We start from the raw sequence: 17,231 nt of genomic DNA, 5'->3' as shown, positions 1-17,231 counted from the left end.
GTAAAGTTTTGAGATATAAAATCAATGTACAGAAATCAGTTGTGATTCTACACACTAACAATGAAATATCTGAAAAATAAATAAAGCAATCCCATTTACAATAGTATCAAAGACAATAAAATACTTAGGAATAAATTTAACCAAGGAAGTGAAAGATCTGTACAATGAAAACAAGATTTTGTTGCAAGAAATTGAAGAAGACACAAATGGAAAGATATTCTGTGTTTGTGGATTAGAAGAATTAATATTGTTAAAATGTCCTTACTACCCAAAGCTATCTGTAGAATCAATTCAATCCCAATATATGTTATCTTAATTCATTTTAACAACAGCTCTGTGGGGTAGATGATTATTATACTCCTTTAACATATGCTTAGCAAATTAATAATGTAAATGAGAATACAAGAGGAATGCTTACCTGACATAAGAGAATATTGTTTTTAAGCACTGCTTTTCAAACTTTAGTAATTTATAGGCTGCTTTTAATTGATTTTAAAACTGCAGTCTTTTAGTATTGATGTACATTATTTTTATTTTACTTAAATATGAACAAACATAAAATTAGGTATAAATTCTTTATGCTTATATTTCTCATTTAGCTATAAAGTGAAACAAATTTAAAAGTTAAGTAGAAAAAAAAGCCTATAAAACTAATAAAATTCAAATTAACAACATTATTTTTATATGATACATGATGTTTTGCTGAAACAATTGCAGCTCACAATATGAATATGGAACTGCCTACAGCCCCACAGTCTTCTTGGCAGTTTTCATTACCTTTGGCTCTCTTCTTCTGCCACACTTCTTTCTAGGATATTGAAAATCCAAGATTGTTACAGTGTACCAATGATGTCATTTTGGTCTTTACTTAGTGGGACTGTGTCATTTACATATTAAGTGAGCCTCCTTTTCTCATTATTCCGTACAATTAAAGCAGTGTGCTTGATACCAGCTCAGATTAGGAAAACAAATAAATGTATATGTACCTTTGTAATAATGTTACAAATCATGTTGCTGTGCTTAGTTAATAAGTGGCCATTGCAATACTCTATCATATGTTTACATTAATTTATTTTATATTGTAAACTTTGCTTTCAGTTCAATATGAGAACTGTTTTGGAGAACTCATAGACCCTTGAAAATACATCCTGGATCCCAGGTGGAAAGATACTCTTAATGTATTTTAAGCCATTATTTATTTATAACCATTATAAAAATAATTCTTATACATTTATTAAAAAAGTCCTCCAGATACCTCAACCAGGAAAGACTGTTATACTGTTGATAACTTATTATGGTATCTCTTTGAAAGCAATAAATTCATATTCCTTTAAAGTACTATATAATTCAGACTTTCAATAATTTAGAAGTACTTTTTCCCTTTAAAAGTCTAAGTTATAAATGTCTTACAGAATGTATTGTTCACTCTGTTCTGTAACTGGGGAAGGTAAATTTTAGTTTGACTGGAAAAATAATGCCTCCTACCAAATGTACAAGTCATGCAGGACAATAAAGCCTCCAGAAATGGTGAAGAGTGGTAACAAAGGATGTTATTACTTCCTCTGATTATGTTGCTGTAAACATTCAAGTGGAATTTCTCTCAAAATAATCAGCTGTTTCTTATTACTTCTTTTTCCTTCCCAACCTCTTCCTCCTCTCCTTTTCTACTTTCTCTTACCTTTGAATCTTTCACTGCCCTCATTTCCCCTCTTGCTTATTCCCTTCTTTCAAACCAGAGATCACCTATCTTTTCACATCTCAATTAGCCTACAGTCCGGCTTTATTCACTTGACAGTTGATGTCGGTGAAGAAGAACACAGCAAAGCAACTTCTAGCAGCATCTCACCATTCTCTCTCAACCAGCAACTTCATAGGCCCTTCCAAATAAGGGTGGCTCCTGACTCAGGCTGGGCTGGATGAAAGATCATACCTAATTTGCCTCAGAATATTCACTCCAACACTCTGAAGCAAAAAACAAAACCCTTTGGGGCAGCCCAGCTAGCTGTTTGCCTCTTAGTTTACTCCTAGCTTCCTCTGCAATGAGTACATGGACCCTGCCACCTCAGAGGTGAGCAGGGGAAGGTATGATTGTGCTTGCTTCTAACATTTCTTTGTTCAAGATGGAATTCCACTATTGGAAGCAGTGCTGCTGCTGCTGCTGAGTGGACTGCTTTTCAGGTACCACCATGCTTACATCTAAAGCAGCCTCCAGATGCCATGGGTAGCTAAACTCTACCATTTATGTGTACATGCGTTCATCCATTCTGGCTCTGCCATGTTAGCTACGTGATCTTGGGTATGTCTCAGTTTCTTCATCAGTAAGGTGAGGCTAATAATAGTATGTACATCATAGGGTTTTGTGAGAATTAACAGTTTTCATGGGTAAAGAGCTTTAAATGGTGCCTGGCATTTAGTAGTAAATGTTAGCTAAAATTATTATTATTCAGGAAGCACTTATTTAGTATCTAGTATATTCCAAGCAATCCAAAAGATATAGAGATCAAAAAGGCACAACCTGCCTTCTAGGGACTTACATAATACAACATGGTCTTATAATAAAGGTATTTAGGGAGTTAGGTAAAGCTTCATCACAGGTAAATTTTTTTTTTTTTTTTTTTTTTTTTTTTTTTTTTTGGCGTTATGTGGGCCTCTCACTGTCGTGGCCTCTCTCGTTGCGGAGCACAGGCTCCGGACATGCCGGCTCAGCGGCCATGGCTCACAGGCCCAGCCGCTCCGCGGCATGCGGGATCCTCCTGGACCAGGGCACGAACCCGTGTCCCCTGCATCGGCAGGTGGACTCTCAACCACTGCGCCACCAGGGAAGCCCACAGGTAAATTTTGAACTGGGTCTCGAAGGGTAAACAGGGTGTTGCCAAATGGAACAGCATTAGAGAATATACATTCCAAGCAGACGGAATCGTTTGTGAGCATATTAAAACTGTAAAAGACTATGGAGTGCTTGGCTGTCATTAGATAACATTTTAAATTGCTCTCTGATGTATGCCTTCTTAAGTAGGGGTCTGAGGTGGGTTCAGTGAACATTTTGGAACTTATAATCTTACAACTAGCTGTTACCTAGTTTATAATAATGATGATGATTATTATTATTTAACTGGTTCATCAAAGAGTTTGAACTTAAAGATGAGTTGGGACCTTAGCAGTGCCTCTTTACAGTGGAGCATCTGCTATTTCACAATTCTTATCCTGAGATGACTACCATGTGACAGGAACAATAAATTGTTAGAAAAAATTTGTGGTTAGAACAACTGGAAGTGGATGGGCTTCCTCCTTTCAACAGAGCTTTGGTTAAGTTTTCTAAATTAAGCAGGTTTTACCTTGGTTTCTTCTTTAGACAGAAACCTTAGGTCTTAAGATCTTACCTATTCTTGTCATAGCAAAGAGCTGTGATTTTTTTTTTTTTTTTTTTTTTTGGTCAGATCTCAAATTAAGAAGGTTCCTTTTACTCATGGAATTTCCATTTGTGCACCAAATTAAAGCTGTGTTTTATCTCCTACAAAGCCTTTTCCTGCAGCTTTGCTTTCACTTCCTCTCCCCACCCTTTTAGTCATATACTGAAGGGTTTGGCAGCTGGTTGAGGTATCGGGTCAGCATTTTTCTCTGTGGAAGGAGGAAAGGTTAGAAACAGTGACATGGGCGTACTTGTCACATTTTCCTTTCCTTTTTTTATTTAAGTGACCTACTTCCTCCATTACAGAAGCCTAATGAGAACCTTGGCGTGTACATTTTACTTTAGTAGCCAGGAGATGAACTATAGTAATGTGCCGGATGACATATGGGCGATAGTTTCTCAGTGAAGAGTATCCTTAAAAGCCCCTGTACAACAGCGAGGATGCTTGATTTTGCCTCTTTGGTGATGTGACAGATTTTATGAAGAGAGATAATGGACTCTGGGAGTCACAGGATTGGGGAAGGAGCTGAGCAGTCCATTCCCCATCCTCGCTTATTAACAGATTCTCCTTGGGTGCCTTTAGGAAATGCTCCATATATGGTATTTAATATACCACCTACCCACTCTCACCTTCTTCACTGACTTGAAAATTGCAGCTAGCTTGAGGAGTCTATTCAAGATTGAAATCCTGTGTGGATTTGGTTGTTTTGTATCAAATCTGCTTGAAACTGTTAGACTAGAAGCAAACTAATTATGTCATTGTCCGTATAGCAATAGAGAGAGTAAAAAACAGTAATAGATTCTTAAAAAGCTGTCATGACTGGAAGTGAAATTAGGCTACTCTTGAATAGCTTCATCTATAGCCCGAAGGGCTTTGGTCTTGAAAACTGTCAAATATGAAGTCAGATTTTAGATCATGGAATCCTAGCTAGCTCCTCGGGGCAGCTTCAGCCATTAAACTCTCCCATCGACCATTTCATCTGCAGGATTTGCTTTGAGATTATAAGGAATGTGGAGGCAAATGAGTTTTTTCTTATCAAACATTCCATTTTGATGCTCCATAGCAGACCTCTTTTGGCAAATAAATAGAAGACACCAGGGTAGACTGTCAAAAATCCTTGCTTAAGTGCCTCAGGAGGCACATTTTTTATTTCTCAAGCATAACTTTGGTGGCTAGTGTTTCCTATTTTGGAGGTGTCAGTGTTGAGCAGGCAAAGCTGCTAGTTATTGATTGCCATTGAAGTCATTTTACAAAGGCAGTAAGGCCCAAGGATTGCTCTTTGGACAAAGCTACAACTGGTATAGCTTCTCTTTCTAAGAGCCTGTTATAAGTTAAAATAGTTTTGACAGTATCTTTAAGTGCACATCTTTGTCTCCAAACATAATTAGTATTGAAAAATGAAACCCTCATAGTTAAGGCTTTGTGGCTTAGACAGCAGCCCCATCTGGTGCTTGCTAAAGCTGTTTGCTTGGTTCATCTCTTGGTTTTATAACAGCATGAATACAGATGTACACAGAACTTAGAATGTCAAATCCAAGGTCTCAGTTTTATTGATGGCTTTCTACTGCACACAGCACTGACATAAGCTAATTGTGTTCCCGGTGAATCTTATTTGTCTGTCCTGTTGGTAATGTGATAGCTGCTTATCAATTCAACAGCATCTCTTGACTGAATTAATTTACTTGCACTCAAAGTGGAGAATTATTTTTACTATTTATCTACCAGTCTTGGAAAAAGAAAATATACTGGACTACTTATAAAGAGAAAATTTAGTCCCTCTCTTATCATCGGTGGGTTTTAACTTGGTTAACAAGATATTAGGCCAGGACGCCGTATTCTTTGTCGTCAGTACCACATAGACAGGATTTTTTTTTTTTTTTTTTAAAGATTCTTGGTGACTGACAGGAACTTCCTCAAACTGTTAATAGAAGTTACTTCAGAATAACAGGATTATGCATGATTTCATTTTCTTTATGCTTTTCTGAGTTTTCACAGTGAGCGTATATAAGAAAAGAAAAAATATCTTATATAACAACAAAAAAAAGTAATTTAAAAATAAAACATATTGTAGGTAGCTGTAGCCTTGAGTTGCTGTTCTCAGTCTTTCTCATTCACTTATGTGGCCTATTCTGGGCTTCAGTTTCCCTTGTCCATAAAACAGAAGTATTGAACTAGGGGCCTGCTCAGTTTTAACATTCTAAGGTTTGTAATTATCTACTGCTTTTTTTTCTGTCTTTTCAGCCTCTCCCACTCCCGTGTCTTTTTCCAGTATTTGTAGTCAACATGATCTAGTTTCTGCCATCTTAAAATAAGGAAATCCTTTCTGGACCCCCTCCTCCATACTCCCAGCTCTTTCTTTCTTCCACCTCCCACTTAAACTTTTCCAAAAAGTTATCTAAAATTACTCTATCTCTTCCCTCTTCAACTCACTGCAGTCTGCTTTCCATCCCCACCACCGCACCAAAATACTCTGTGCTGAGATCACCAGTGAGCTCACGTTGCCAAGTTCAGTGGGCACATTTAAGTCCTCATTCTCTGTTACCTCTCAGCAGCATTTGAAGTCTTCTGCTCCCCCCCCAGCCCCTCCCCGCTACAATGAAATCTCATCCGGCTTCTATATCATCACACTTACGGCTGTTATTTTTGAGTTTTCTTTGGGGGTTATCCTCTTCTCCCGGGTTCACCCACCAAGGCTACCTCCCCAGCTCACTCTAATTTCTTTTTGGCCTAGAGATTCCTATACTAGTAGTTCCCAAACAGACAAGAACAGCAGAATTCCCTTCTGTGTTTCAAACTTCTAAATTCAGCTACTTGCTGTATAGTATGCAGGCTAACAAAATACGGACTCACAATCTTCCCTCCAAAAGTTACACATCCTCCAATATTGTCTGTCTCAATAAATGGCCCCACAAATCATTTGAATACATAAACCCAAAACCTCAAGATCCAAAATCCAGTGTTTCATTCATATACCTTTATCTGCCTTCCCTGAAGCTACATCCTAATCCAGATCCTTATCATATCTCATTTTGTCTACAACAGCCCTTTAAACAGTCTCCTGGCCTCCTGTACTGTTCTCCCCCCAGTGCATTCTCTATAGAGCAACCAGAACTGCCTTTTATTTTTTTAAGTCAGATTTATTGAGGTTTGATTTATATACAGTAAAACACCTTTTTTTTAACTGTCCAATTCTATGAGTTTTGACAAATGCATGCAGGCATATAACCACCACACAACATTTGGGTTGTTTCCAGTTTTTGCCTGTCAACCTTTGTGTACAGTGTTTAGTGTAAACACAATTTTTCATACCTAGGAATGTGTTCGCTGGGTTACATGGAAAGTTTATGTTTAACTTCATAAGAAACTGCCAAACTGTTTTCTAAAGTGGCTGGACCATTAGCATTCCCACCAGCACTATGTGGGAATCTCATTTGCTCCACATCCTCCCTAGCCCCAGCTTTTGGTTTTGTTTTAATTTATTTTAATCATTCTGATAGATGTATGGTGGTACTCATTGTAGTTTTAATTTGTATTTCCGTACAACTAATGATATTCTGGTGTTTATATACAATCCATTAACCTTTGGTGGAATATCTGCGCAAATCTTTTGCCTATTTATTTTTATCGGATTTGTTTTGTTGAATTTTGAAAGTTCTTTGTATATTCTGGATACAAAGTTCTTTGTCAGATACGTATTTTGCAAAAAATTTCTCATCTGTGGCTTGTCTTTTCATTCTCTTACCATCAGTACCTTTGTCAGAACAAACGTTTTTTTTTTTTTTAATATATCAGTAAAGTTTATTTCTTTTATAAGAGGGAAGAAAAATACAGGAGGAAAAAAGTCAACAGCTGTGAATTGAATTCTTTTTTTTTTAACATCTTTATTGGAGTATAATTGCTTTACAATGGTGTGTTAGTTTCTGCTTTATAACAAAATGAATCAGTTATACATATACAAGAACAGAGGTTTTTAATTTTGATGAAGACCAAGTTATCTGTTTTTTCTTTTATGGATCATGCTTTTGATGTTGTATCTAAGAACTCTCCCTATCCCAGGGTTGCAAAGATTTTCTTCTATGTTTTCTTCCAAAAGTTTTGTAGCTTTACATTTTGTACTTCAATCTGTGATCCCTTTTGAGTTCATTTTTGTGTATGGGGTGTGATGTATGGATCAAGGTTCATTTTTTTGCCTATGGATATCCAGTTTTTCTAGCACATTTGTTGAAAAGTATCCTTTTCACCTATATCAAAAATCAGTTAACTATGTTTGTGAGGCTCTATTTCTGGTCTCTATTCTGTTCTATGTCTATTCTGATCTATATCTGGCGTCAGCAACCTTTTTCTTTAAAGAACCAAATCATAAACATTTTAGGTTTTGCAGGCCAAAGAGCAAAAACCAAGGTATTATATAGGTACTTGTATAACAAGAAAGAAAATAAATTGCCATGAATTTTTTGGACAAAATTCAAAATATAAAAATTGAGTATAGTTTTTTGTAACACAGCTCTACTTAATAAGAAGAATGGAATTCTTTTTTGGGGACAGGGATAGTTTGTGCTAAGATCACCAATGATTAATTTTGCTTAATTTGGGTTCAGAGTTAGTGCTTCCTGTCATCAAAATTGATTACAGGGCTTCCCTGATGGCGCAGTGGTTGAGAGTCCACCTGCCGATGCAGGGGACACGGGTTCGTGTCCCAGTGCGGGAGGATCCCACATGCCGCGGAGTGGCTGGGCCCGTGAGCCACGGCTGCTGAGCCTGCGCGTCTGGAGCCTGTTCTCCGCAACGGGAGAGGCCACAACAGTGAGAGGCCCGCATACCGCAAAAAAAAAAAAACAAAACAAAACTGATTACACATGTTCATCTATTGATTCATATCTGTAATGAAATTTCACATATTTTTATCTTTGAAAATGTTTTTTCGGGACTTTCCGGGTGGCTCAGTGGTTAAGAATCCACCTGAATGCAGGGGACACGGGTTCGATCCCTGGTCCAGGAAGATCCCACATGCCATGGAGCAACTAAGCCAGCGAGCCACAACTACTGAGCCCGTGCACCACAACTACTGAAGCCCACGTGCATAGAACCCATGCTCCGCAACAAGAGAAGCCACTGCAATGAGAAGCCCATGCACCGCAACAAAGAGTAGCCCCCGCTCGCCAAAACTAGAGAAAGCCCGCGCACAGCAGTGAAGACCCAACACAGCCAAAAATAAAAAAATTAATTTAAAAAGAAAATGTCTTTTCACACATGTGATTCATGTAGCAGTGGAAACGCTGCAATTTGTAGAGTGCTGAAAAGCACTGCAAAGTGATGAGAGTGCCACATATTTTGTCGTAACTACTCAGCTCTCCATTGTAGCACAAAAGCCACCAGAGACAATATGCAAACAAATGAGCCTGGCTATGTTCCAATAAAGCTTTATTTATGGGCACTGAAATCTGAGTTTCATATAATTTTCACTTGTCACAAAATATTTAAAAAAAATTTTTTTTCAACCATTTAAAAAACATCTTTAGCTTAGGGACATACGAAAACAGGCAGCAGGCTAGATTTGGGCTATGGGTTGTAGTTTGCGTATCCCATTTCCCCCATCTATGTTTCTGTCCTTTTGCCGATACCACATTATCAGGATTACTGTAGCTAAAAAGTCTTGAAATCAGGTAATATGAGTCCTCCAACTTTGTTCTTTTTTGAAATTGTTTCTGGCTATTTTAGTTTCTTTGCCTTTCCATATACGTTTTAGAATCAGCTTGTTGATTTCTACAGAAAATCCTACTCGGATTTTGGTTAGAATTGCATTGAATCTGCAGAGCAGCTTGGGGAGAATTGACATCTTAACAACATGGAGAGAACTTGATATATTTCTCTATTTAGGTCTTTGATATCTTCAGTCTTTTATAATTTTCTGCATATAGATTTTAGATTTTGCACATGTTTTGTTAGACTTATACCTAAGTATTTCATGTTTTTTGGTCAGAGCTGTCTTCTTTAAATGCCGATTATATCATCTTGTTTCCCCTGTTTAAAACCCTTTGGCGGGTTCCTGCTGTTCTTAGGATAAACTCCATAATCTTTAAAAGCTTACAGAAGGCCCCACATGATCTGGACCCTGCTCTCTTTTTCAACCTAATTTTATGCCATTCTTCTCCTTGCTCAAAATGTTTCAGTCTCAGACTAGCAGGAAATGGTTTTATCAACTAAGGGATATAGCTTTTTGAATATCTGAAAGAGTAAATAAATATTTTCAAACAGACACTTGAAAAATATATTTTTACTTTATTGAAAAAAACCATTCAGTGGTCTCCAGCAAAGAGTGAACTTCGATTTTGGCCAAGTCATTGGGCTCTCTGTGTGGAATTCTTTGATCTTTGTCTGCACTTCATCCACTGAGGCAAAGTGCTCTATGAGTGTTGTTTACAAGGGGCGTAGCTCTGTATATATTAACTAAATAAAATGTTCTTTCCTTCCTTATAAATGTGCTGAAACTTGGGTAAAGGCTGCGTTTCTGACCAAACCAAGGATCCTGTCACTGTCATTGTACAGGAATGAAGTTAAACTTTTCAGCTATTAAAATAGTTCTTACATGTACATGCCTACTGCCAGCTTTATGATAATATCCAAAGTGGAAATGTAAGACTGTAGTGGTGTTCTGTGGGAAGGTCTATAGCTATGTGCCTAAGAGAGAAACGAGAGAGAGAGAGAGAGAGAGGGAGAGAGAGAGAGAGAACCATGAGATTATTTTTTAAAGATAAGCCTCAAAACCAGCACATTTAATGAACCAGTGTTTATCCAGCTCCTTATGCTAGACATACAGAGATGAGTATGATATATCCCAGGCTTAAAGAAGCTCAAAAACTAGTGAGAAAACAGATAATTAAAAATGAAAGTGCTTGTTCATGGAGGTATGTCCAAGTGGCTTCGATGGTACCCAGGAGAAATGAGTGGCCCAGCGACATTTAGAGTATGACAAGACTAGTTGATTTTTAATACATAAGGCTAGAAGGGAGGCAAGGACTATATCATGCAAACCTAAGGGGATTGTATTCCATCCTGTGACTCAGAGGTTCCATTACCTCAATGCACATAGAATTACCTGTAGTAAAAATCAGATTCCTGGACTCTTCCTTTAGAGATTGACTTGGGTGTTTCCCCAGGTGGTTCTTACCTATCTAGCAACCCCTATCTGACGTTTGGGAGCCAATGCATTAGGTAATATTGAACCACAGAATAGTTAAGCTAGGTAATAAGATGATCATATTAGCATTTTAGAAAGGAAAATCTGATAGTAGTACGAAACCATGGAGTCAACCTGAGAATTCATTAAAATGCAAATTCTGATCCAGTAGGTCTGGGATTGGACCTAAGATACTACATTTCTTTTTTTTTCTTTTTTCTGTTTTTCAAATTTTTATTGGAGTATAGTTGATTTACAATGTTGTGTTAGTTTCAGGTGTACAGCAAAGTGATTCAGTTATACATATATTCATTCTTTTTCAGATTCTTTAAGGATCTTGAGGATAAACTGCAAGTCTAAGATAATACATTTCTAACAAGCTTCAAGATGAGGCTGATACTGCTCGTCTGAGAACCATAATTTGAGTAGCAAGGGTAGAGAGGTTGGATTGGAAAGGGGTGAGACTATAGGCATGGAGATCAGTTAACAACCTATTGCAGGAATCTAGGCAAAAGATGGTGGGCATCTGAACTACTAGCAGTGTCTGGTAATGGAAAGGTGTTCCAGTGAAATGTAATAGATAAAATTGGCAAAACTAGGGACTTCCCTGGTGGTCCAGTGGGTAAGACACTGTGCTCCCAATGCATGGGGCCCAGGTTTGATCCCTGGTCGGGGAACTAGATGCCGCAACTAAGAAGTCTGCATGCCGCAACTAAAAAAAGAGCCCACATGCCGCAACGAAGACCTGGCGCAGCCAAAATAAATAAATAAATAAATATATATATATTTTTTTTTTTTTTTTTTGCGGTACGCGGGCCTCTCACTGTTGTGGCCTCTCCCATTGCGGAGCACAGGCTCTGGACACGCAGGCTCAGCGGCCATGGCTCACGGGCCTAGCCGCTCCACGGCATGTGGGATCTTCCCGGACCGGGGCACGAACCCGTGTCCCCTGCATCGGCAGGCGGACTCTCAACCACTGCGCCACCAGAGAAGCCCTAAATAAATATTTTTACAAAATATAAAAAAATTGGCAAGACTAATTTACAAAAGGATTGAGGATGTGGCGTTAGAAGTGAGGGGAGGGGTGTCAAGAATGGTCTGAAGGTTGAAGCTTAGCTATGTAGGTGGATGATAGTGACAGTAACTGAACTAGGATAAAGACAGAGGAAGAAGGTGGCCTGGAGGGTAGAGGAGGGCTGGTTAGAGTACAAAAGTTCCTTAGAGTTGAGAAAAGAGGTGGACAGAAGATTAGTCCTGAATGCATTGTGTTTGAGGAGTCTATGAGATATCCAAATATAAAGGGTGGGCAGAAGAAGAGGAACCCACAATGGACCAAGAAGCTTCAGGCTGGAGGATAACAGAAAGAACGGTTTCAAAGACATTTCTGGGAGGGGAAGCTCACAGTATCATTGTCACAGAGACATCAAATGAAATGTTGTACTTGGTTCAATGAGAGTGCATAAAATTATGGTTAAAAAACTAACATTCCAAAACTGCTCATTAGCCAAAGAGAGTTCATAAAGTGCCCACATTAGTTTATCTCTCAATCTGTTATTTTAAGGAAAAGTTGGAGCCAGTATTTTCAAATTATTCATCATGATAAGCCTCATAGTACCTTTTCCATTCAGATTTTCTTCTTCTCTCCCCCTTCCCCCAACAGATTGATCACACTTACAAGAGCTGCTATGAAACATAGGGGAGGTGAAAACTAACAGATGAAAGTTTTGCCATGCACTGAAAGGAAAGCGTTGTCTGTGAAGTTCTATTTTTAAAAATGTCTGCTTGTAATACCTTTACTGAACACGTTTGGAAACCTGGTGAATGCAAGAACTGCTTTAAACCTAAAAGCTTACATCAACTCCCCCCAGACCCTGAGAAGGCACCCATCACCCATGGCAATAAAACTAATGCCAATCAGAGTAACAACCACCGAATCAGGAACACCGGAAATTTCCGGCCTCCTGTGGCTAAAAAACCCACTATAGCTGTGAAGCCCACTATGATGGTGGCAGATGGGCAAAGTATGTGTGGTGAGCTTAGTATCCAAGAACACTGTGAGAACAAACCTGTCATCATAGGATGGAACCGAAACAGGATGGCCTTGAATCAGAAACCACTTAATAATAATAATGAAGAGGACATTGAAGGATTTAGCCATGTTCCTAAGCCTTATGGGAATAATGATAGTGCAAAGAAGATATCAAATAACAATAGTGGACTAACTGAGGTGTTAAAGGAGATAGCAGGCTTGGATACCACCCCTCAAATAAAAGGAAATGAAACAAACTCCAGAGAAACATTCTTAGGAAGAATAAATGATTGCTATAAACGATCACTGGAAAGAAAGCTTCCACCAAGTTGCATGATGGGCGGAATAAAGGATACTCAGGGCAAGCATGTTATTCTGAGTGGGAGCACAGAAGTGATCAGTAATGAAGGGGGTCGATTCTGTTACCCAGAGTTTTCTAGTGGCGAAGAGAGTGAGGAAGATGTGCTTTTGAGTAACATGGAGGAGGAGCACGAGAGCTGGGATGAGAGTGATGAAGAACTGCTGGCCATGGAGATTCGCATGAGAGGGCAACCTCGCTTTGCCAACTTTAGGGCAAACACTTTGTCTCCTGTTCGATTCTTTGTGGACAAAAAATGGAATACTGTCCCCCTGCGAAATAAATCTCTGCAAAGAATCTGTGCTGTAGACTATGATGACAGTTATGATGAAATCCTGAATGGTTATGAAGAGAATTCTGTGGTCTCCTATGGACCAGGAAGCATTCAGAGCATAGTGTCGTCTGACTCCACATCCCCAGATTCCTCTTTAACAGAAGAATCACGTTCTGAGACAGCCAGTAGTTTATCCCAGAAGATTTGTAATGTGGGAATAGCTCCTGGTAACCCGGGAGATTCTAAGGACATGAAGGAAAGTGAGCCCAATTATGAAAGCCTCTCTGGTAATAATCAGGAGAAGGACTCAGCACAAGCATCCAAAAGCTCAGTAAAAGTTCCAGAGACGCACAAAGCAGTCCTTGCTCTCCGATTGGAAGAGAAGGATGGCAAGATTGCCGTACAAACTGAGAAGCAAGAAAGTAAAGCCCCTACAGATATTACTGGGCAAGCAGTAACAATAAACCTCGTTCCTGTAGAAGAGCAAGCAAAGCCCTACCGAGTTGTGAATCTGGAACAGCCTTTGTGCAAGCCATATACTGTTGTGGATGTGTCAGCAGCCATGGCCAGTGAGCACCTCGAGGGCCCTATTAACAGTCCCAAGACGAAAAGCTCATCTTCTACTCCAAACTCTCCAGTGACATCACCCACACTGACATCAGGACAAATAAGTGCCCATTTCCAAAAATCCAGTGCAATCCGCTACCAGGAAGTATGGACTTCCAGTACCAGTCCACGACAAAAGATACCTAAGGTGGAATTAATTAGCGGTGGGACTGGACCAAATGTCCCTCCAAGGAAAAACTGTCACAAATCAGCACCTACTTCACCCACAGCTACAAACATTTCCTCCAAAACCATCCCTGTTAAGTCACCTAATTTGTCTGAAATAAAATTTAATAGTTATAACAATGCCGGTATGCCACCTTTTCCAATTATCATTCACGATGAACCAACTTATGCTCGGAGTTCCAAAAATGCTATCAAAGTTCCCATTGTAATCAATCCAAATGCATATGACAATCTAGCCATTTACAAAAGTTTTCTCGGAACAAGTGGAGAACTTTCAGTGAAGGAAAAAACCACAAGTGTAATAAGCCATACTTATGAAGAGATAGAAACTGAAAGCAAAGTGTCTGATAACACCACTAGCAAAGCCACTGAATGTCCCCAAGCTAAAGGGCTTTTAAACAGCACAGAGCGTAAAAGGGGTTCAGTGGCTCAGAAGGTTCAGGAGTTTAACAGCTGTCTTAACAGAGGTCAGTCCTCACCCCAGAGGAGCTACAGTTCCAGCCACAGCTCCCCAGCAAAGCTCCAGAGAACCACTCAAGAACCTGTGGCCCAAACAGAAAGCACTCAGGAGTCTCCGACAGTGAGCAGCAGCAGCGCCAGGGAGAAGGCAAGCACCGTGCTCTCTCAGATCGTGGCTTCGATCCAGCCCCCACAGTCTCCTCCAGAAATGCCTCAGTCTGGCCCTAAAGCTTGCAGTGTGGAAGAGCTTTATGCCATTCCTCCCGACGCCAGTGCTGCTAAGAGTACACCTAAGAGTACACCAGTCCGGCCCAAGTCTCTCTTCACATCCCAGCCCAGCGGTGAGGCTGAAGCACCTCAGACCACGGAAAGTCCTACCACCAAAGTACAGAAAGATCCACTCACAAAGCCAGTCACCACCCCTCCCTCCAAGTTAGTGACTAACCCCCAGAGTGAGCCGCCACCCCCCTTTCCCCCACCACGCTCGACTTCCTCCCCTTACCATGCAAGTAACCTTTTGCAGAGGCATTTCACCAACTGGACCAAGCCAACTAGCCCTACCAGGTCAACGGAAGCTGAATCAGTTTTGCACTCTGAAGGCAGCAGGCGGGCCGCTGATGCAAAACCTAAACGCTGGATATCATTTAAAAGTTTCTTCCGCCGTCGGAAAACAGATGAAGAGGATGACAAAGAGAAAGACCGAGAGAAAGGGAAACTGGTGGGCCTGGACGGCACAGTCATCCACATGCTGCCCCCTCCTCCAGTTCAGCGCCATCACTGGTTCACAGAGGCAAAAGGAGAGTCCAGCGAGAAGCCAGCCATCGTCTTCATGTACAGGTGTGACCCTGCCCAAGGCCAGCTCAGTGTGGATCAGGGCAAAGCCAGGGCAGAGCAGTCAGCAGTCACAGAGAAGGGTAGAGCAGAGGATGGGTTACTACAGGACTCAGAGAAGAAGAAAAGGAGTCATTCTTCTCCATCACAGATTCCTAAGAAAATTCTCAGGTATGTAAAATATACTGGCAGAATGTGGGAATTTTTTTAAACACATTTTCAGTTGCTAAGTTTTTTGCATCTTTAAGATTGTTTGAGAGCCATTTTTGTTTGTAAGTAGCACTCAGCGACCATCATCTATCTTTTCAACTGCATTTCAAGATTAGAATATTATTAAAGTGATCTTATTGCACTGAACAAGGTTTATGGCCCTGGATCTTTAGCTAAAGTAGCCTGCTGCATTCTGATAAATGCAGAGGGGCTTTAAAAGAAAAGCAAATCCATAATACTTTAAGAGCAATAAATAATTTGTTGCTTTGAACTGCTATGATAGTGTGAGGAAGAAACAGGATCAAATGAATAAATGGTGATACTATTCTTTCCTTCACTATAAATGAAATCAAACTCTTAAGCTTTTTTTTTTTTTGGCTTTCACCAAGGTGTTATCTCTATCTCCATTTTTTTTTTAAGGGAATATTTGTTTTTTTTAATTTCTGTCTCTTTCTGTCCTTATTTCATATGTTGTGGAAAGGTGGGGGAAAGGGCAAGCAGTTTATAGTTTTTTAACATGTAGGTGAAATAAGAGAAGTTGGTTACTGAGATTGAGACCCAGTGATATAATTCTCAATCCAACTAGGCAAATTGTACACCCACACCAGTTCTCTAAGCATCAGTTTTCTTTAATACTTGAATAACTGTTTATTGGTCACCTAGCCTGTATAAGGCACATCCCAAATATTTATCTCAAATCCTTGTAACAGCCCTACAAACTGAAAATTAGAGAAATTAGAATTGGCCAGATTCACACAGTTAGTAATTGTCAGAGGGAGAATTCAGACCTTGATCTGTCTCACTGTAAAACTGGTATTCTTCCTATAATGTTGCATTGTTAATGAACATAAAATCAAACAAAATTTTTATATTTTCACTTGTAATCATTCACATAAACATTTATGTTTAGGAAGCCTAAGTTTTTTCTTTCTCATTTGTATTTTAATCAAAATTAATGTACTGCCAATAAAAACAAGGAACTGTTATCCAAGTTTGTATTAACAAATGGGATGATTTCCTTATATCACCTGTCCTTTCTGTTCTTAGCAAAGATATGCCCTGAGTAGTCCATTCATCTGATTCTGAGTCTTCCTCCCTCTTGATTTACAGTGAGCCTTCTCCACCAAGCCTGGCTTCCTCCCAGCAAAGACAGAAAACTCTGATTCAGAGCAGATTCTCTCACCAGCTTTTCTTTAGAAAAGTGTAAATAAAAATGAACACTTAATGCCTTCACTTTTTCTAGCAAAATGCCAGGAAGTTTTATATATATTCTTTACTAAAATAAGCTTTTTACATACCCCCAACTAGTCAAAATGCTAACAAGTCCCTATTTTCCTTAAATCCATGTAATAACAAAGCAAGTAGAATAGTGGAATATATTTCTGGGTAGAATAGGCTTGTCATTGGTAGTTGAAAGTAGTAGTAATAAAACACATGTATCGCAGGTTGCTGTTTTATACAGAAAAGAAGCAATTTAAACAGCACGTGGTTGGAGTCACCTATGACGGAATGGCAGATAGTTCTTGCAGATCAACAAATGGCTTTACTCCTCATTAAGTATGGCTGTGGAGTGTTTATCCGCATCCTGGAAGGCAGGGTCAAGGAATAATTTGGCTTCTCCTCCGTGGAGTGAGATTTCTCTACTTTGGCTGCGTGCCACTGTATATAGGCTTGAGGATAGCCTGGGTCCT

The 17,231-nt window shown here is 39.4% G+C and overlaps 1 protein-coding gene across 4 annotated transcripts in view; it reads left to right on the top strand.

Annotated features, from left to right (window-relative positions):
- The window catches only part of PEAK1 (pseudopodium enriched atypical kinase 1), a 299,273-nt gene that overhangs the window by 223,649 nt on the left and 58,393 nt on the right, over positions 1 to 17,231 (top strand). For 3 of the 4 annotated variants that reach the window (XM_079912000.1, XM_079911999.1, XM_079912001.1), the window contains one exon: positions 12,248 to 15,501. In XM_079912000.1, the coding sequence (XP_079768126.1) occupies positions 12,362 to 15,501 (3,140 nt within the window). In that variant the 5' untranslated portion in view covers positions 12,248 to 12,361. Of the gene's footprint in view, positions 1 to 12,247; positions 15,502 to 17,231 lie in introns of those variants that run through there. The other variant, XR_013826945.1, reaches the window with a different exon arrangement.

This window comes from Stenella coeruleoalba (assembly GCF_951394435.1).
Source record: "Stenella coeruleoalba genome assembly, chromosome: 2".
NCBI classification, from domain to species: domain Eukaryota; kingdom Metazoa; phylum Chordata; class Mammalia; order Artiodactyla; family Delphinidae; genus Stenella; species Stenella coeruleoalba.
This window is presented reverse-complemented; position numbering and strand designations above follow the sequence as displayed.